This window comes from Brugia malayi, assembly GCF_000002995.4.
Source record: "Brugia malayi strain FR3 genome assembly, contig: Bm_v4_Chr2_contig_001, whole genome shotgun sequence".
NCBI classification, from domain to species: domain Eukaryota; kingdom Metazoa; phylum Nematoda; class Chromadorea; order Rhabditida; family Onchocercidae; genus Brugia; species Brugia malayi.
Window position 1 is genome coordinate 168,621 of NW_025062476.1, and position 19,737 is coordinate 188,357.

The window sequence follows — 19,737 nt, forward strand, 5'->3', positions numbered from 1 at the left end:
CGGCTGGCAGTACGATATTTTTTAAAACGATCAAGGAATATAGTTGCAATACCAGGGAATAGCGTTAATGTAGGAATTCTCGACGGAGACAATCAAAGAAAGAAATAGCAATTACAGCGAAACAAATAATGAAGTGAATACTAACAGTGATAGCATTGCTTATTGAGCATTATTACAGAAAATTTAACATGTTCCCACTAGCTGCTTTATCATCATAATGCTTCATTACGCATTGCTTGAATTCCAGGAATATGTAGCGTACAAGATAGATTTGGAATGTGCAAGGTTTTCCCATCACAACACCGTCTTTTTTGCTTTTTCTTTCCTGTGTGCCTTTGTATTACAAACCAGCAAAGAGAATTTTCATATTGCACCGCTAAAACTATGTTAACATCGTATCAGCTCACAGAACAACGCAGTACTCGTCATTTGCAGGGACATGTCTACCATCTGCATGCGCCATTCCCTGTTTACGACAAGAACCGCATTTTAGGCCTGTTACACAAAAAGGATCTAAGATAGTGGCACCGCGCACTGATCCCTTATGTACAATTGTGTCCCGTATCACCTAAAAATGGGACTTCTCCGATATGAGATTGCACGGTTACTAAAGAGACAATAATAAAGTAAACAATTCCAAAAATTATCTAGAGTATAAATTTAGAGTATAAAATTGGAATCATATGCTAAGTATGAACAGTCGTAGGCTCTATTTTATTCTATTTTACAGAACTAAAACAAGGTTTACCTGGACACGGCACCTATTATAGTCGGCTTTCCGCATACGTTGTATTCCATTAGTGAATTCATCACTAGGAGTTCTGTTCGGAAGTAATGATGTCCTGTTTACAAATGTTTCTTCCTAAACAATGTGTTTTTATGGAAACACATCCAATTTTTTCATTTTATTGACTTTTCTTTATTTGTGGCGAAAACAATCAGTCCGTTTGCTTTTTAGCAACCGTACCTTTTACTCCCCACTTATTAATGAATCTTCAGCGAAAATGATAATTATTGAAAATCTTACAGAATATTTACTAGCAGATAACCCTACTGAAAAGGGTTGTTGTATGACCACATCATTGCCTTGCTGCAGCATAAAGCTGGCAAAATTGCCTGAAAAATACAGTTCTGAACTACTTAATATTAATTTAATTTCAGTTCAGCATGTCCTTGACGGATGGCTCCGTGGTAGTATCCTATGTTTTGTAGAAACTTACTGTCGCTTTTCCAGCGTTCGAAAGTAAGCTCGTTAATATTACGACTTAAAATCCCTTTGTCTACGGATAAGGAGAAATCTTTGGCTCGCCTATTGTCCACAGAACTGGGACTGAGTAGTGTTTCGTTCGAAAAAGTTGACCGACATCGACGTGAAGTGAATTTCTTAAAAAAAAAAAATCTTTCGGAATGAATGTTTTCTCTAACTTCTCGCTAATGGTTCAAATAAGCTTAAATCTGTAAAAACTAATTGAAAATGACAAAGTTAAATTTCTTACAAGGTATGTGGAAACAAACGAGCGTTATATTCGAACATACAAAGCAATAATATTCATTTAGCATAGATCAAATCTACCTGATCCTTATTTTTGAAGGCCATCGACATTTGACCTTTCAGCACACAGTGCTCACCGATGTGATCAGTTTTGTCACGTTGTCCAACTACAGCTGCTGTTAAGCCTGTTGATGATGATGATGATGATGATGATGATGGCAGTAATGGATCAAATGTGGCACAATGTCTCATCCACGATGTATTCGTTGATGAAATGGGAAGTGACGCACTGCGACGAATAATTCTGAATTTTTATTTATAAAAACTCAATATAGATTATTTTAAAGATGTTAAATAGCCATGTTTCTGTTCAACTGTTTAAGAGCCTTAGGAAATGATTCAATGTGAACAGCTGGTAACTTACTTTGAAATCCTTCTAGGATGACCATACTTCTTTGTATTGGTTGCTTGCTCATTGCTGTGAATCGAGAAGGTGCTGCAAAGAAATTTCAATCAGTTTATGACTGCAAAACAAATAATAAATTTAACGGTGAAATAGTTACGGATCCTTACAATTTTTCCTATCTAAACAAATAGTGCTTCATCAGCCCCAACATACCTATAATCCGCAAAATTACTGTCATAATTGGTTGTGTTTATACTGATGTCAACTGACTCCTTCACATCCAAAACAACACTTCTTCTTCGACCACTCGCTTCAGGAAAAGCTAACTTACGGGTCCTTTTATAAATTTCGTGGGCAATGAACGGGTTCCCCGTGTCCAAAAATATCTAAAAAAGACAGAGTCGCTTCAGTCACATCTCATGTGGAGATTTATAAACATTCTAAATAAAGTTCAAACTAAAAGACTGTTCACTAGGAGTAGAAGCAAATGTTTATGAATTTTGTTCAATAAGAAAGTTTAAGCAGAAATTTCTTAAGTTTTATTGACTTTTAAATTGTCACATTTTCCTTGACTTTTTTTTCTATATTTCAGCTATGCCATTTTTTGTTCTTAAAAAAAAAAAGAAATAGCTTACGCATTGAAAGAATTAGATATTACAACTATAAACTATAAGAATTAGATATTATAACTATTTAGCCACTTAAATATTGATTTTTTAAGGAAGCAGAATACCTCATCAGAAAGTTCATCCACGGCAACACTTCTTGCAAGCTCCTCCATCCGAGACTTGTTTCTCATCTCTTCATCCTTATCTGTATGATTTAAATCTTCGCATGGCATACTTTCTTGAAGTACCAGAAGAGGAACTGCATTCACTGATTTGCACTCACTATAAATATATTAAACAAGTAATGAAACAATATGTTTAAAGTTCCATTTAAAACTGTAAAATGTCAGCAGATAATCTAGAATTACATGCAGTATGGTGGAGAGAACGAATGACTATTCCGAGCCCTCAAGCAAAATAATTAAATTACCTTTGGCTTCCACCGCTTTGCTCTTTTCGATTTAAAACAGATGGAAATAACTCCGAATGTTTCGATTTCCAATATTTCAAAGTTGCATCTGACAAAGAGCGCTCCAATCCTATAAGACTAACTACCTGTTAATTTCAGTAATAAGGAGATTTCAAAAAGAATGGTAAGGAACAATGTGACTTTAAGTGTGAGCAAAAATCTCGCGAATACTAACGCCCATCGCTTCCAACCAGCCTCGATGAAGATTGATCACAGTCCTTATGTCGAGGAAATCGGAAGTTAGTGAAGAAATCACAGATAGACACAAAACTGGGCCGAGCAGCTGGATCCATCTACAATGAACATTAATGAATTAGTGTAAATGCAAGAAACAGCAAAGTTGCGAACAAACAAAAGCACATAGCAGGTGGTACTATAACGTCAACAAATCAAATTTTGAGCTTAACATCTTACCAAACAACACTGAAATGCTAAGTTCAGAATATCCAAAGGAGTGTCAGTTGGACAGTGGGCTGTGAAGCGAACATAATCCAAACCAAAATTGTGAGTTCGGTAAAGTCCTGCCTCTGGATCGGCGTCAATCCTAGCTATCATCTGGCATAATATTATTCCAAAGGAGAAAACATCTGCCTAAATAATTACTTGAAATTATTTGACTACCTCTCATTAAAGAATCCACATAATAATATTTGCGACGCAAAGAATAAACACAGTGAATATCTCTTTATCTTAATTTACAAGCATAAAATGAACCTTCTCATCATAAAACTCTTCTTTAAGACATTCAGGAGCCATCCAAAATGGAGTACCCACTTGAGTCAGCTTCTCAACAATTCGCGGGATTCTGCACGACAAACCGAAATCAGCTACCACCGCTTTTAAATTGCCATTTGCAACTTTTTGCAGCAAAACGTTCTATGAAAGAAAAAAAAAACTTTATAAATAAAAGATTCGTCCAGCCATCCCTCAATCCCTTGTTCCGATCTTTATTTATGCTTCTCTTAGCAATTCTCATATTCAAAATTTACACAAATACGAAAGCAGCTGCACAAACCATGCTAGTGAGATCGCGATGCATGATACCCCTTGAATGCACAAAATCCATAGCGTATGAAATATCACGTGCTAAACTGCATCGCAAACTCCATCGGAAATATTTTTGATGGTCACATATCAAGCGACTTAAGCTGCCCCCATCACAGAAATCCATAAGTATATGCAAATTCCACGATTTCTCTGCCAAATCAACACACACACCTCTAAAAAAGATACTATCATTCAATAACGATTGTAGGTGTCTTTTAGCTTAGTCACCACTAATGTCAAATAATTCCAGTTAAATCACAACATACTTAAATCGATACAGTGATGGGAAAAATGGACGCATTACCGAAACGCCAACAGATTGGGATGCGACGTCAACTGATTTAACATATTAACTTCTTTCAGCACATTTGCTTTAATGCGTATTCGATTTTCCCGTTCTCGTTCTTTACCGACTTTCAGCACCATAATCTCTCCGGTGAATCGATGTTGTACCTAGAAAGACTGTTATTTGTCCTTCACAATAACTTTTTCTTTTCATAAAACTTTGCACAGATATCAGGAATCTCATCCTCTAACAAAAATGTTTCATTAATGCATATTCAATTTTTTTTCCAAGTTCATTAAGGACGAACCTTATACACATCACCAAAAAAGCCTTCGCCTAAGCTTTCCAGCACATCGAAATCGTCTCGAGCATATAATCGTTTCAAAGCCATTTCCAGGAACACACAAGAGGTACGACCAGGCGCTAAGTGAGAATGCTGATAAGTACATTGATCAGAAATGTCATAACTCCAGAATAATCTGCCATTCTAAAATCGGATGAACCAAACTCATGAAGGATAGATCAGTAAAATAATAATAAACTGAATCGAACTATCATGTAAGGCAATCAAATAAGTTTCGAGAATTTAGAGAATGGATAGTGTAATCTCAACATACTTTTTGCTCTTCTTCAAATTCTTCGGAACACAATGAGCTGCATGATGCTTGTGAAATCTCTCCAACATATCTGTAAAACTTCCAAACATTGCTTAAAAGTAGGTAAGAAATATTTTATTTTTCCAAGGAATGGAAAGTAAAATAATACAAGGTAAAATAACGTTTCCGATGGAGAACTCGAAATCATAATTTAACTATACCACTTTGAGTCATAATGGCACGAAAATGAAGCGTGAAAAAATGACGTTTCTGGCAATTATAATTCTTGAAATTTAACATGTCTTTCGCAAAAATTGAAAATTACCGAGTTTTTGCGACGTAGATATCATCACTAGTTTCATGCAAAGTATTCGATGCAACTGCCCCACAACCGTGAAATAATGTTTGTGACGAAGAACTAGAAAATGCACAAATATTAACGGTTAATAAACAGGAAGGAAAGAATGAGGAATAAATAGACAAAAGGACAGTTACTTTGAGGAATAAAGACTTGCCTAGGAATGAAATAAAGGCCTGGCAAGTGCGAGTTTTATCTTATTAAATATTGCAATAAAGAATTGAGAGTTTTTAGGAAGCCAAAATATTGCAAATAGCTCTATAGCTACAATCTCAGAATGCACTTACAAATTATCCACTGTATTCTTTGTCTGAAGTGGGTCACTACCGTTGATATCCATAATCATTGTCATTTCTCTGGATCAACCACGATCAACCACTGTTTGGAACAAATAAATAAGTATATAAGTTAAGCAAAACTGTGACACTATCAACAACGATACAATCCTTGCATAGCTATATTCTGAAACTTAAAATTTTATTTGTATGATGATTTTCTGAAAAAAAAAACGTCATTTCGACAGAACAAATTAAAACGAAAAATTAACCAGCGATAATTATTTATAAGATCAGCAGAAATTTCACAGTAGGTCTATTAATCCGTGACCAAAGAAAATACTAAGATAATCTGATCCGTATTGATATTACCCATGAAATACTCACTGCACAATTCATAAAAGCAATTGTTTTGATAAAAACACTTCAATAAACGAACACAAACTGATGAAAACATTGAGCAGTGTGACATTATTACCACAACTCAATCAACAAGTTCATCAGTAAGCTAATTAAAAATTTCGGTATATTTTCTTCCCTTTGTGCTATCTATGCTGTCCAACTACATTAAACACATAGGTCCACACAACAACTGGTCTACTGATTCCCTTAACTAACTTGCCAGATACATTTCCCGACCTCAAATGAATCTGATTTCAGGAATACTACAGGTAAGCACGAAAAATGCAAGTTGTGAAACAAAACACAGGACGACGAAGTGTGTGACTGTCTCAACAATCCAGGGACGGAAACAATTCTTTCAAAACATCAGTAGTCTTTCCTGTTATAACAAGACGCTGGTCACACACGGAGCACACGGGCGTGTCACTCGTGTGTCCCCTTTGTCCATCCTCATCCTATGAAAATCGGCACAGTACTGTACTACTTGTGTGCATGTGTACATTTGTGTGTGGCGGTGCGCCGTGTGCAGTATGGCGGGTCTGTCCAGCGATATAAGTGGCAAAGAGATGTAAGTCGCAGCATGCACTTAACACTGCCAATGAGAATGCCCCTTATCAGCATGTGCTACCTCGCACACAGGAGACACCTTACATCGTATCACTCACCACTACTGCATCCATCTTCACACGACACACAGTGGTCATTCGTTGCAATACATCTGCCACATTACAACTCTGAAAAGGTCAAGCTTTAAAATGTCAACCATCTATTCGTCTCGTTGACAAATAATTCCAGATTTAAAATGGATCCCCATTAGCTAACTTCAGTAGCTAAGGGACAATGCAGAAAACACCACAGTCTCTACGGCTCCCCTGTACTTCCTTCGCAGCGGATCTAGCAACCAACCAGTAGAAATACCAGAACATAGGGTTCTCATACAAATATCTCCGCCATGTAAATGTATCGGCGCTCAAACCGCACTTTCTCACCAACGAAATTCGATGTCTCAATGGCCACTGACTGGCTTGGCCTCACTGCTAGCTATAAGTCTCCGCTGAATCGAATGTGCCACCTGTAGCAATTGTAAAGTCCTTCAAGAAGTGCAAATGCAACTGCAGCAGTTACTTATAGATCACATTTATTCAGACAGATTTTTAACTTCTTTCTTGATTGAAAGGATTAACGAAATTGTGAATGAATCCATTCATTTATGACATGCCAAGTACCCTCCATTCATTTCTCCACCTCACGGCAACAACCGTAAGCTAATTCATCGCTTTTCACAGCTTAATCACAGGTAATCCCTCCAACAAATCAGACACATCAATCCCATCTACAAAGTGAAAACAAGAAGTGATCGATAAAGGTCAACAGAAATAATCAGATAATATTAATTATATTTAACAAATAAAGATGAACTGTCCCACGACAACGCAACAATATACTTAATTCTCTAACAAGTATTACAGAAAAAGCTTCGGAATTTACGGAATGTTTCACAAGGTTAAACTTTGGTTAATCAGAAACTGTCAAATAAAGACAACTATCCAATTCCAACTCCGAATGCATCTTTCCGTTTAAATTGAAGAAGTAACGACTTTAAGTGGCACAGGAGGATATGTCATCTTCCGTTTGCATTCCTGATACAGCGTTCTACTATGGCAGGTCAGTTCGTGCAGCATCACTTCCGGAGCAAGAACATAATGGCAACCGTTATATTTACATCTGAAACTGTGCAACTACCAGAAAGATACCGTCATTTTACCACCAACCAAGTCATTTTACCTTTTCAGTTCTGTCTTAACACCATATCTTTTGTAGTATAAACGACGACATTTAGCCAAGTGTAATGGCATGTCGCAAACAGGTACTGTGTGAGAGTGACCTTCGGCGTAAGGACATGTGACTGTCCTGTCTTCTTTCTTCTCTAACTGCATCTCTCTCTTGAAATTCTGAAAAAGAATACTGTCAACTTGTAAAGACCGTCACGACTCGTACTCAACGAGCAGCAGCAACATGCAGCCCGCAGACGGGAATCTCGAGCTGAGTAGTTTCTGTTGGGCTCGGATTCAGCTTGCCACGAGATTTCCAGTTCTGTTCTGCTTCGGAATGAATGAGTTAGTGTCATATTTCTTCGAACAGTCAGGATGAGTAGGCAAGACAACTCTTCTCTTACTTGTCACTTGTTTTTTCACCTAGGTGTTGTAGCAGCAACGGTGAAGTAATCAGTGCTGAAAGAGAGAACTCTGCAGAAGCCGTTCCGGACCACACTAGACCGGATAAAACGAAGCTGATATGCTTCTGGCATAGTGGTCGTTCAGCAGCAAGTTTTTGCGTGACATTTTCGCTTTACTTGAAATTGCTCTAGTTTTGATTGTAGACTGAGTAATCGATGGTATATTTGATTTGGAAAATTTTGGTAAGACTTGAAATTTACGGAAAAAAGAAAAGATTAAGCAGTTGCTGAATGTATTATGAAGCGAACAAACTTGAATGATTTCTGAATAGGTGGTGATGTGAGTAGTGCTATTAGGAAAAGCTGCAAGTGAAATCTTTCATGATTTCGAGACACTGGAAAGATTAAAGTACTCATGCCTGTCACACGAATTGACAAATGTTGCAAGCTTTGTTTTGGAATGTCATACCTGCAGTCTAATAAATGTCAAACATTGTACAAGTTTTTTAAGTATGAAACAAAATATAGGAGAAACTGGTTAGGCATTGGCTAGAAAGCCTGGAGCTTGAAAGTTTGCTTTGTTCTTTCATTCATTCAATCGATAAAAGTGTTCATGTTGTGATTTAATCAAAATCAACAGAACTGGTCGCATCTTTATTGGTAGTTATAATATTCAAATTTAGTAGTGATGATTTATTCAGCGAAATTATTGATTACTTTGTGTTTTGCTCTCGAAGGACCAATATCGCTGTGAAATCAGTGGACAGTGGAGGAACTGACTTTTGGTATTGAAATAAATTCTGTTCATTGCTTGCTGCATAGAATCTAAAACCTACATTCAGAATGCAAGTTAATGCAAGACGAATCCGTGGCAGAATTGAGTGAAAAGACTGCTCTTCATTCAGTTTTCATCTAATATTCTGAAATAGTAAAACAACTAGCTAGAACTGCCAAGTTATGTGGAATGCCAAAATAGATGAGAACTCTTTCGTTTGGAAGAATTTTTGATCAAGGAATTTCCTTTCCTTTTGTATTGACAATATACTTTAGTAAGAGATAATTATCTTTAGCGGAGTTTAGGAAGTGATCAAATCTTTAAGCTGTTTTTGTGAATACTAAAATAAGTAATTATCCCTTGCCAATTAATGCAAAGCATGAATCGATTAAAAAACCTGACCAGAAACATAAGATAGTCCAGAATAATATGAAGCCTATTTCTATTTCCTGTAGTAACCTACCTAACAAGCATCTGTCATGGCTTCAACCGAAAGGGAGTCTACGTAGAACTAACTCTGTTTTTCCATTATTGCAAAAACATATTTCTGATTAGCATAGATATAATTCAGCGTACTTCTGTAAGCCGCATATCGCAGTTCATGGATAGCGTCACGGCCTATTTTCCATATTAAGGGTCAAAAGTCAAAAGGTCAAGGTGGTGAGTGTTATGTAACTCTTGATGAGTTTCTTGACGAAATTAAAAGAAATGTTCCTAACTAAGTGCTCAATAGCTATTTCTTTGGCAGCTTTAGTGGCAAATCGATGGAAAGCTACCAATTTAACAAACGATCAAAATGACGTTTAAACATATCTCTGTTGTTCTACCTCGCAATTTATCGATTTTCATGCTTTAGCCAAGTGACAGCTTCGGTGTCTTCTGGCCAGACATTTCTTTGGGACAGTGCCTAGATATATAATTGCTTTGGCTATATAACAAGGTACCAATTTGGAAGGAAATCATAGAAAGTGCAGTGCTGCTGCAGAGTGTGCTTATTGAACAGCATAGCCGGGTAATACTCCCAAAATAAACACCTGGATTAGCTAGCTATTCCTGACCGGAAATTGCCCTAATTTAACTGGAATGCCTCAATCTTTTCTGTTGGTCGTATCCTCTGTCTCTCCAGACAGTCTGCTCCGTTATAAAGTTAAACTAGCGTGTCGCATTGAATAGTGCTTCAGGAAGTTTATTTCTGAGCAGCATGCCGGAGGAGATTGGTTGGATAAGGGCTGCGTGTGGAATTCTTGCACGATGCCGTAATGTCCTTATAGACGATATTTTAGAACGGAAGCGAATTTTACTGGTATTCCATATCTTCCACCTTCAGAAGTAGCTACTTCGGATGCTAATTGGTGATGCTATGACATTAGCATTAGCATTGTATGTGTGAAGATGAAGGTTCAGAGTTCGCTCTGCAAGTGGAAAGTGGGCAGTTACCTGTGGATGGTCGTGGCGATGGGTATATTCCACCTGAAACTGCTGTATGCCATCACCTGTCCGGTGCACTCGCTGCTTACCAAAGGATTCAAGGCTACCATTTACTCCGATGGAGAGATGCGTCTGCCACGCTTCTCTTTTTGCAAAGTTCGTGGCCAGGTCTACTTATGTTCATTTCCACTTTCTTTTCCTTTTCCTTCCATTTATGTCTTCTAAACATGCATTCCTTCTCCTTACCAAACTAATGTAGAGTGAGACAAGTTTGGCTTCACTTAGAAAAATGTGTCATTCCATCTTTGCCGTAGTTATTCTAGTCAAATATTCCAGGCGACAATGGTATTGTTCGCCCTTTCAGCAATTTGGCATTGCTTCACATGGCCTAACCCGATGACTGCTCTACAGTGGAATTTTAGTGTTCGACCACAAGTGAATTTCAAGCCACAAATGGTACTTATTTATTTCCATTTGCTATATTAAAATTAGTTCCATCAGAGCTTTATTGATAAAAGAATCCATTAAATTTGATTTTAAAGTTTAAATTTAATCTTTGTAACTTTCGGTGAATTGTGCAGTCTTTGGTTGCAAAAAGCCATTCGGCACCACAGGTAAGATCAACTTCCTGCCCGGATCAAATCACAATTACTCGATCTCAATCCGAAACAACGCAATGCAAAATGAGTGGAAAAGTGGATTTAGGCGTTGACATACGCCTTAAAAATATTATTCTAGATCCCATTTTAACTGTTTATGAAACCATTATCAATTCTCTATCGTTAGCGAGTGAAATCGCTGCTAGTATACTCGAGTGAATTGATTTGTAGATGAATTTAATTGAGATTATTCCCGAGTCTAATTAAACATATAAGCCAGCATTTTTGCTGTTTAACTTCTCAAAATTATCAATAAAGCATGCTTTTATATTTTTATGTTTGTGAATGAATCATCCCGCGACTTACCGACAGTTTTTCATTCGAGTTTGTTTAGCACCAAAAGTTCAACCACTAAATTTCAATCTTCATCATAGCCGAAACTTTCGGTACACAGCAAAGACTGTCATCTGTCAACTTCTGACAATGGACAACCTTCCATTGGTGATAAACATCAAATGAACTTTGACACAGCAAAGAATAGTGGGAATTACACTCCTAGTAATATCATTGCCTACCCAACCGCTCACACAAATTCCACTTAGGGCAGTTTTCCTCCGACATGCACCACTCAACAGTGATAATTTTGTGCCACATTTAGGCATGGCACTTTTTACTTTGCAGTTGGCCATTAGCATATTTCTGACACCTCTCAAACTCAAAGTGTGTTACATATTATGATAATCCAAAAGTCCAAAAGGAATGTCAGCAGACTATCGATGACACGCTTGTCCTGAAGCCATATCGCCACTGAATCAGTTAGAGAATACCAAAAATCCTTCCCAAGAATCTCTCTTTCCAACTTTACTTGCATAAAATTTGAAAAAATATTTGCTATTCTCATTGCTTACTTTGATCACTGTCCAATGCTTCATCCCACTACAAACAACAAAGGCACTTATTATCTGGAAGGTTTTGAAAAGATTCAGATTATGCAGTCGCCTTTCTCCTAACACAGTAATGCTCATATGGAGTCCAAAGAGACTCGAAACGCAGGTCTGACTGATCTCAATCCAATACCTTTGAATACTGAAGAATGATAACAGCTACTATACCACTCCATGCAGATTACTAATAGACATGTTCGTCAGTCAACTCGAGATTTCCAGGCAGGCAGACATTCCTTACCAAATTTTATAATTGCTAAATAAAGTCAACGAGGTTGTCCACCTCAAACAACGAACAGGTTGACAGCAAACTACGGTAGAGTCATTAATTGACTGGGAATTGTTCAATCCTTCCAGTGTTTAATAGCTTAATGAAGAGTAGATAACAGTAAGCTGATAATGTGGATTCCACGTGTCAGTATAGTCAGACCTGGCCTTCACTCCCAGTGCACTTCTTTCTAACTTCCCTGTCGTACACGTGTGACACAAGCAGCGAACGATGTGACACAGCAGTTGGAAAATACCTGCTTACGAACAAACATTTTTCATCGCGCTCCTCACGGATGGCCGCTTCTATTTTAGGACTCGTCCGTCGGTACTGTGAAACACGGCGTGCCCAATAAGAGGACGTTTGAGGTTCACGCAAATATGAGTAATCGAACGTTTACGCTTGCCTTAATAGTTGCTGAAGTGAATGGTATTTCTGTTACAGTGTTATTTCGACGCACTTAATAAATAAATATTCTCACAGGCATTTGATGCTGCTAAGCGAAAGGGATGAAAGTGAAGTCAAATTCGAACGGTCGATTAAAGGTTTGTTTACTTCCGTTTTCTTTCCAATATATTGTATATTATCATCATTCTTTATTACCACCACTCACTATTATGCGTCTTCATAAACTTTCAAGAATTGTTCATTGTAATCCTTGCTACCCTTCTTCAATTGAATGATGAATCTTACAAGTCCTCTTCTGAACTGGAGTTTGACCCTGTGCACACAGATAATCCATAATATATATAAATATATCAAATGAACCCACTCGTCATATACAATATGAGTAACTTCACGGAGTGATACGTTTTGCTTCTCTGTTTATACATTAGTGTATTGTGTTAGTGTTGTAAGAAACGTGGGAGGGACATACTTCTAAGAGATCATAGCGGAAGAAAATTTGCATTTATCCCCAAAACTTTTATTTGCATTATTGAAGGCTACCAATGAAAAGCTATTCATATAACTTATAATGTTAACAGAAACTCTGACAAAAGGATTTTACGTGATTATTTCTAGTGAAAGAAAAGATATGGTATAACGTTTGTCAGTGAATTAGAATTTCAGTATGTATCATTCACGGATCAGATCGCCAAAGTGAGTGTAGATATTGCTCGATGGCATTCTTCTATAACAGCTGTTACTTCGGCGGAAAATGAAACTTATTTTAACGATACAGTTACCAAATATCGAGATTTGGACTACGGCTCATATTTTGGTGAGATTTACGCTGAGAATTATGTTTTTAATGAGGTAGTTTAACGTTTTCAGCTTTACAGAAGTAAGATGCAAGTTTATTTAATACTTTTACATGTAATTTTCACGAAAGAATTTTTACTGTCTGACATAAGGAGAATTTATAATTTCAGAAAACTTCTTGAATGATATTCCATATTTTGATGGTGAATTACGGACATATGCACAACTTCTCCATCGGAAAGATATCGTGGCAAAGGCTCTAATTAATCATTTGAATATTTCTGAAAGTACCTCATTGGTCACGTTACTAAAGTAAGTTATCAGTTCGGTTCATTTGTTTTTGGTACTTTTTTCACGAAATTTTTTTAGCGAACTTAGCTAGAACTTATCATGAACTTAGAATTTTCATATTTTTTAAAGGAAGTTATCTCTCTTTCTCTACTTTTTCACTTTTAAAATCGGAGTTTAATATCAGAAAGCTATTCTAGATTGACAACCGCATTCGTGCAAGATATTAGGGAAGACTTTCGGAGCTACATATGGGACTTTATAGAAGCTACAATAAGCATATTGGAAAGGTCGCACGAGGATAAAGAAATTCTCGAGACCGTTTTTTTCACATTAGCGAAGATTTTTTGGTTACAACGGCGACATCTTGTTTGTGAGTTATATGAAGTTTTCAGGTCAGTTATTTCCTATCGAAGTTTGATGTGTTGCATATTTAGTTCGTCCTACATCTTTGTTTTATATATATAGGATTTGTTTATTATATCAGTTTCTAGACGTTTCAAACGGATTTTTTGCTGTAAACGATCCTATTTACGCCGATTTACTGCCGAAGCCCTTGCATTTTTATTACGGAAGTCGAGTGCAGTAGGAAATCTTGTCGTATTTTTGGCCGAAACAGCATACAATGTAAAAATTTTATTTGTTGTTAGTTGCAAGGAAGGTAAATAGATCGATATTTTTAAACCGTCTGAAATTTCAATATTAAAACTGAAATATTGCTCAAATGCAGGAGATCAACAACTCATTACTTATTGATGGCATATCTCGACTATATTTCAATGCTCTGAAGATTACCAGAGGACAGTTCCATAGTGCATCGCCGCAGGTAAGTTCTAACGAGACTGATTTATTTCTTTTTGTGTTTTCATACGCAGATGATGCAGGAAATGCATGAATTTTGACTATTTTATACTTTGATGTTGATTGAATTATAGCTGTTATCGGAAATTTTGCAAGCATCACTCGAAATTGAGGAAAATGGTGTCCGAAATATTGCAATCCAGATTTTGGTAGATACGATACGTCAGTGTAGCAGCTACACATCAAAGGAATGTAGTGAATTGCTTGTGGATGTTATTTTGGTAACTCTCGCTATCTTGGAAGACTTTTTTAAATTTTAAACACTTTATTTTTATAGCTTTTTGCTTCTTATATTCAGTTTGGTAATTTGTGGAAAGTTTCTACTAATTTTTTTTTTTTTTTTTATATTACACCACAAAAGCCAAAAGAGGAAACCAGAAATTTCTTGTAATGAAAAGAAGGATGAAATTAAAGTTAATGGAAGCTTATTGTAGTTTTATTTTTTATTTGAAGCTGAAGTCGAAAAAATAGAGTTTCGGTTTTTTTTTTGTAAATATTTTGATTTTTTAGGATTAAAATAAACTTTTTAGAGACAATACAAGTCAGCTGTAGCATCATTCGACACAGTGAAAAGTTCGGCATTGGCCAACTTTTTGAATGCTTGGATAAGTCAAAAAATGGGCAGATCACTGCATAAGCCATCGTCTCTATTTCAAGTTATAATAGATGGTATGAAAAGTAGAGCCGGAAAAGTGGAAAGAGAGACTGTCGAATTGCTGACCAGTGCTATCATGAGGTCAGTTTGATGGTGTGCTTTTATTTTTTAGAGTTTCAACTGCTTTTATTCTGGAAAATATTGATTTATAATAATAGGAAACTAAGATTATGTTCTTTAATTTGATGTCATTTAGCTGGTATTTCTGCAGTTTTATTAACTAACCATATCCTGCCTTTCCATAATCTGAGAGTCGATTTCCCTAAATTTTCTTCACTAAATTATTTTTTAAAATGCATACTTCAAATATTGCCAAAAAACTATTCATCAGTGATACTCTTACTCTCAGAATTACCTTCATTTTTTTATTTATTTAAATTAAAATCATTTTCACAAATTTGAGTTCTGAAAGAGACATTTGAATATTTTTAGGTATCATGGCGAAAGTGAATTACATGCGTTAATTACTGCAGCAATACGCCTACTTATGAGTGACGAGCAGAGGTTTATTTTATATATGTATATATTCTCGAGCTAATGATAATTGAATTTCTGTATAGGATTTTTTGTATGAACTTTATGATTACTATGTTTAAGATGTTTTCTTATCATTTTCAGTTGTGATTTCGATGTGATATTAGATTTTCTTTACAACATTTCCGATATTCCATTGTTTGATATTTGGATAATGCCTATTGTTGGTGCATTTATGTCACGGCTGGTTGTACAAGAGAACGCTCAGGTCATTAACAGAATTTTTAGATTCTATGCAGATATATGCAATAAACGAAGACCGATTTGGAAACATAAAGGTAAGAATTGAAGAGTCAACAGGAATGAAACTGTAATAGTTAAAAGTGTTGAGAAAATATATATTTTTTTCTCAGGGAGACGAAACTGTTTCTTCGACACGTCCAATCATTTGGAAGTGCGCAGTCGACTTATTAATATCCTGAAATCGTCAAATAACTTCGATACAGAAATTGTGGGTTGCTGTTTGATGGCATATCCTTGGTTGTGGACTCAGTCCGAAAATCCGAAAGGTACGACAGGAAAATTAAACAGAACGTAGATGTTAATGTGCATAGTATAGGATCATCATTTTACGTTTTGCTTCACATATTTTGAATTTAATATTTTCTATATTAAGAGGAGATGGATAAGATGACAGTAAGCTTTTAATTAAATGCATTTTCTGTTTCAGAAATTGCTGCTGTATTCAGGATTCTCGTAGCATCAATGAGCAGCTTAGGCAACGTTGATGCTCGTTTATCACTTCTTGCTGCAAATGCTTGCTTCCTATTTGATCCTAGTTTATTCAGACAATTTACTCTCGATAGTCTACTGAAGTTTTACAAAAATATGGGCAATAACGAAGCAGCTCTCCGTACTTTGGCTTTGATACTGCCATTTGTTGAAGATTTCGAGAAATTGAAAAATATTTCTGCTATGAGCAAGGTTACAGAGTTTTGTCGGAGATTTTGTGAAATGGCAGCATATGATGTGTTAGGACGGTGTTAGTGTTCTGATAATTTATGGAGAAACTTGTTCACCGTCGTCGTTATTCATTTTTGAAAACTTTTCTGACAAAAGAAATTTAGCATTCTGTTCATGATTATTTAAATTACTCTTTTCTGGAATTTGTGTTGATTCCTACAGGTTGCAAATGAAATTTTGCCAATGTTTGGTCATTGGAGCAGTCATGTACGGCAAATCGCTCTGGAAGTTTTGATTTATTTTAATATTCCAATGAATAATACGAAAAACGACAGCGAAACAACTGTAACTTTATCTCATATTCTTTTCATTAGCAGATAGATTGATAATAGTAAACTTAGTTGACTTGGAATTTCAGTTCAGTTTTAACTTAGAATTAGATTGATTCAGCGAAATTTTTTTTCCCTTTTTTGATCCAAATTTTAATGTGATGAATGTGTGGACTTTGGACTTTGCAAAAGTATATTTTTCAGGTTGAAATTGAAAGTGTTTTTGATCTTCTTCTACGAGCTGAAAGAACACCATGGACTTTGGGAGAATATAGGACGCGTTTAATGATTCTGCGCCAGTTAGCTTACGGCGCACATGCAAAACATATGCCGCAAGGTTTTGATATAGTAATTGAGACGGTAAGTTATTTTCATTTAGTTATATGCGCAGTATAATCTTGGCTGAAAATTCCAATACATAACTACTGATGAAGAATATAAACGATGTGAAACCAAAAAGAAACATTTTTCATTAGAAATGTTATATTTCAGTAGAAATATATGTGCTATTTAGATTCCTTTGCGTGTTATTATTGGGAATCTCTATGAACCATTTTCAATTGCATGGAAAGAATTAAAAAGTATTATCCAAGATTATGCTTATGGATTAAATATTGATGCATTCTTCTCATTGTTCTTGCCTTTTCTTGATCATATGGAGTTAAAGAATCAGTATGGTTGGTGTTTTATTAATATTTATGATTTAAACATCTCAATATTCGCTTATGCTTTGATTATTTTTCTGTTCTGAAGTAATGCCAAGTTGTGTTCTGATGATATTTTTATATATTGCTGCAATCTTCCTGTTCTGAGTTTTTTCTGTGATTGAATTTGGTTATGGTATTTTATTTCTCGTTGCAGTTATATCTGACGATGATGGTAGTTTAAACTGTAGTATGCTTGACAAAATGACAACTATCGGTGACAAAAGTCCGCAGAATTACGGAGCTTTTCGATTGGAGATGTTCGGGATTCTCAATTGCATAAGTGATTTATGCGAACGTCGAACTAAACTGCTCAGTCCTCTCTTCATTCGTTTTTTCAGGTAAACAGATTTTGAAATCACGCAAAGTTAATGAAAGAAACTTGCTCCAATTTTTTTGATTTTAGATACATGAAAATTGCTTCCTTTAACGTCACGAGATGCATTGCTTCAACATATTTTTACTAAATGCAGGCTTTAGTAAGTAGTTATTATAGATGAACTGTAATAGTGTTGAATGTTGCTGAGGAAATTTCACGTTTCATCTGTTTCTGATGAAAATACTGGAATTGTCAAAAAGTATTATTAGTATAATCAGCGCGTAGCTTAAACATAGCATATTCGTTATATGGTCATGGAATTATGTTTTGCGTTCAGCACATTAATTTTTTAAATTCGGCTTTAGAAATGAATATCAACAAGGAAATTTGTCAGAAAGACGAGAAAGCATCATAGTGGCTTCATCCAATCTTCCTTGTTCTACAGATAAGGATGAATGGAAAGATGAGTCGAACAACGATCCAAAACTGTTAGTTTATAGAATGAATAAAGCAGAAAGAGTTTTTGTTTTTTTTTTTTTTTTTTTTTTTTTTTTTTGTTTTATACTGAAACAATGTAAATGATTGATATCATCACAGGTATGACAGTGAAGAATTCGAATATGAACGCAAAATGATAGAAGAAGACAAATGCATTGGACGAAAATTGATTAGGGATAGCTTGATTACTCTTCTGGATTTGTTTGCAAATTTTACTTCACCAAAAACTATTTACATGGCGAATGAAATCCGAGATTTATACAATGAGGTAATTAACGACTCATTCTCCGCAATTGTTTTGTCTTTAATGTTTGTTAGCGAATGTATCGGATTAGTTCTCACATATATTGCGATAACATGCCATTGACAAAATTCCTCATCATTTTTAATAGTAACTATATTCTGTTGTTTAGCTTTTGATAATTGCTGATGAAACAGTGCAACAGCGGGCGTTGAAATGCATATTCACCTATAATTACAAATACGTCACGCCATACAGGTTTGTATTCGCGCTTTACTAATTTTGTATTTCAGAACTTAAAATGGTACTCATTAAAGAATTCGGACACTAGATTAGACAATTGAAAGATTTTTTTTCTTTTATTTAGAGGATTTTGAGAAATTTAGATGAAATCGTTTTTACACTATTTTGTTTTGAGGGAGGTTTTATGAAAAATTACTTATTACAGAGAACATCTAGAATGTTTAGTGCAGGAACGAACGTTAATCACTGCTTTGGTGAGGTTTTCGATTGACTATCATAATTCCGTGATTGACAGTAGTCATCGTGTTGATGTTATGCCGATTATATTGAGGTTAGTGTTTTGGTAATTTTCCGCCAATTCTAGTAATTCCGACACTTCGTTTCTTTCCCCTTTATACTTCTGAATTACTACAAAAGCTGAGCTATACGAGTGAATGTCAGCTTTGTTTGCATACGCTACTCTTTCAGGCTTCTGTACGGGAAATGCAGTATACACTGTAAGAGAGATATAACGGAACGGCGAGCAGCTATATTTCGGTTTCTTGCTGGGACCACGTCGGATGAATTGGATTTCTTTTTCAAGCTCCTTTTTGCACCTTTATTAAAAGTTATCGGTTAGTGATAGCTTACATAAGGAACTTTGACTTAATTTAAACATAAAGAGGTAAATATCAATTCCAAACTTGTAGGTCAAGAGCAGTCACTAGAAATATTTTGCAAGCGAACAGTTTCAACTTTTGATGCTTCTTCAATGATTTCGTTACAAATTATCAAAGGGTTTGTTTTTCCTTTCATAAAATAACTGCTTTTGATAAGGGGAAAATAGAGAA

At 35.7% G+C, this 19,737-nt stretch overlaps 5 protein-coding genes across 9 annotated transcripts in view; 3 read left to right on the top strand and 2 right to left on the bottom strand.

Annotated features, from left to right (window-relative positions):
* Positions 1-403: 403 nt before the first annotated feature.
* Bm10267 (Protein kinase domain containing protein) lies at positions 404-5,602 on the bottom strand (the record flags this gene model as incomplete). The annotated part of the gene is made up of 18 exons (XM_001898477.2): positions 404-568; positions 749-862; positions 1,028-1,116; positions 1,221-1,383; positions 1,574-1,796; positions 1,917-1,988; positions 2,112-2,284; positions 2,632-2,788; positions 2,937-3,045; positions 3,151-3,268; positions 3,390-3,566; positions 3,690-3,851; positions 3,991-4,195; positions 4,327-4,475; positions 4,616-4,795; positions 4,926-4,995; positions 5,230-5,322; positions 5,550-5,602. The coding sequence occupies 18 exons, from the start codon at positions 5,600-5,602 to the stop codon at positions 404-406; spliced, it is 2,472 nt and encodes an 823-aa protein (XP_001898512.2).
* A 984-nt stretch (positions 5,603-6,586) lies between these two features.
* Bm5609 (UPF0224 protein C20orf65 homolog, putative) lies at positions 6,587-7,876 on the bottom strand (the record flags this gene model as incomplete). Its single annotated transcript, XM_001898478.2, has 4 exons — positions 6,587-6,673; positions 6,879-6,980; positions 7,538-7,664; positions 7,725-7,876. 4 exons carry the CDS (start codon positions 7,874-7,876, stop codon positions 6,587-6,589), a joined length of 468 nt encoding a protein of 155 aa, XP_001898513.2.
* Positions 7,877-7,955: 79 nt separating this feature from the next.
* Positions 7,956-8,307, top strand: Bm10266 (Uncharacterized protein; the record flags this gene model as incomplete). Its single annotated transcript, XM_043077915.1, has 2 exons — positions 7,956-8,056; positions 8,148-8,307. 2 exons carry the CDS (start codon positions 7,956-7,958, stop codon positions 8,305-8,307), a joined length of 261 nt encoding a protein of 86 aa, XP_042933849.1.
* A 1,784-nt stretch (positions 8,308-10,091) lies between these two features.
* Positions 10,092-11,136, top strand: Bm533 (Uncharacterized protein; the record flags this gene model as incomplete). Of its 5 annotated transcripts, none has more annotated exons than XM_043077917.1 (4): positions 10,092-10,193; positions 10,295-10,486; positions 10,655-10,774; positions 10,900-11,136. In XM_043077917.1, the coding sequence occupies 4 exons, from the start codon at positions 10,092-10,094 to the stop codon at positions 11,134-11,136; spliced, it is 651 nt and encodes a 216-aa protein (XP_042933851.1). The 5 variants fall into 5 exon arrangements, with proteins under 5 accessions (XP_042933851.1, XP_042933850.1, XP_001898514.1 ...); XM_043077916.1 differs by having other exon boundaries at positions 10,295-10,474; XM_001898479.2 differs by lacking the exon at positions 10,092-10,193 and having other exon boundaries at positions 10,283-10,486.
* Positions 11,137-12,638: 1,502 nt separating this feature from the next.
* Positions 12,639-19,737, top strand: part of Bma-utp-20 — a gene marked incomplete at both ends in the record, with an annotated part of 28,935 nt that continues 21,836 nt past the window's right edge. Inside the window, 22 exons of the mRNA XM_043077920.1 lie at positions 12,639-12,674; positions 13,201-13,351; positions 13,503-13,644; positions 13,821-14,015; positions 14,115-14,247; positions 14,351-14,446; positions 14,556-14,702; positions 15,012-15,217; positions 15,569-15,640; positions 15,755-15,948; positions 16,024-16,179; positions 16,341-16,594; positions 16,796-16,918; positions 17,107-17,262; positions 17,417-17,579; positions 17,764-17,947; positions 18,291-18,413; positions 18,523-18,691; positions 18,837-18,922; positions 19,113-19,238; positions 19,376-19,521; positions 19,597-19,684. Of these exons, the coding sequence (XP_042933854.1) occupies positions 12,639-12,674; positions 13,201-13,351; positions 13,503-13,644; positions 13,821-14,015; positions 14,115-14,247; positions 14,351-14,446; positions 14,556-14,702; positions 15,012-15,217; positions 15,569-15,640; positions 15,755-15,948; positions 16,024-16,179; positions 16,341-16,594; positions 16,796-16,918; positions 17,107-17,262; positions 17,417-17,579; positions 17,764-17,947; positions 18,291-18,413; positions 18,523-18,691; positions 18,837-18,922; positions 19,113-19,238; positions 19,376-19,521; positions 19,597-19,684 (3,146 nt within the window). The remainder of the gene's footprint in view (positions 12,675-13,200; positions 13,352-13,502; positions 13,645-13,820; positions 14,016-14,114; positions 14,248-14,350; positions 14,447-14,555; positions 14,703-15,011; positions 15,218-15,568; positions 15,641-15,754; positions 15,949-16,023; positions 16,180-16,340; positions 16,595-16,795; positions 16,919-17,106; positions 17,263-17,416; positions 17,580-17,763; positions 17,948-18,290; positions 18,414-18,522; positions 18,692-18,836; positions 18,923-19,112; positions 19,239-19,375; positions 19,522-19,596; positions 19,685-19,737) is intronic.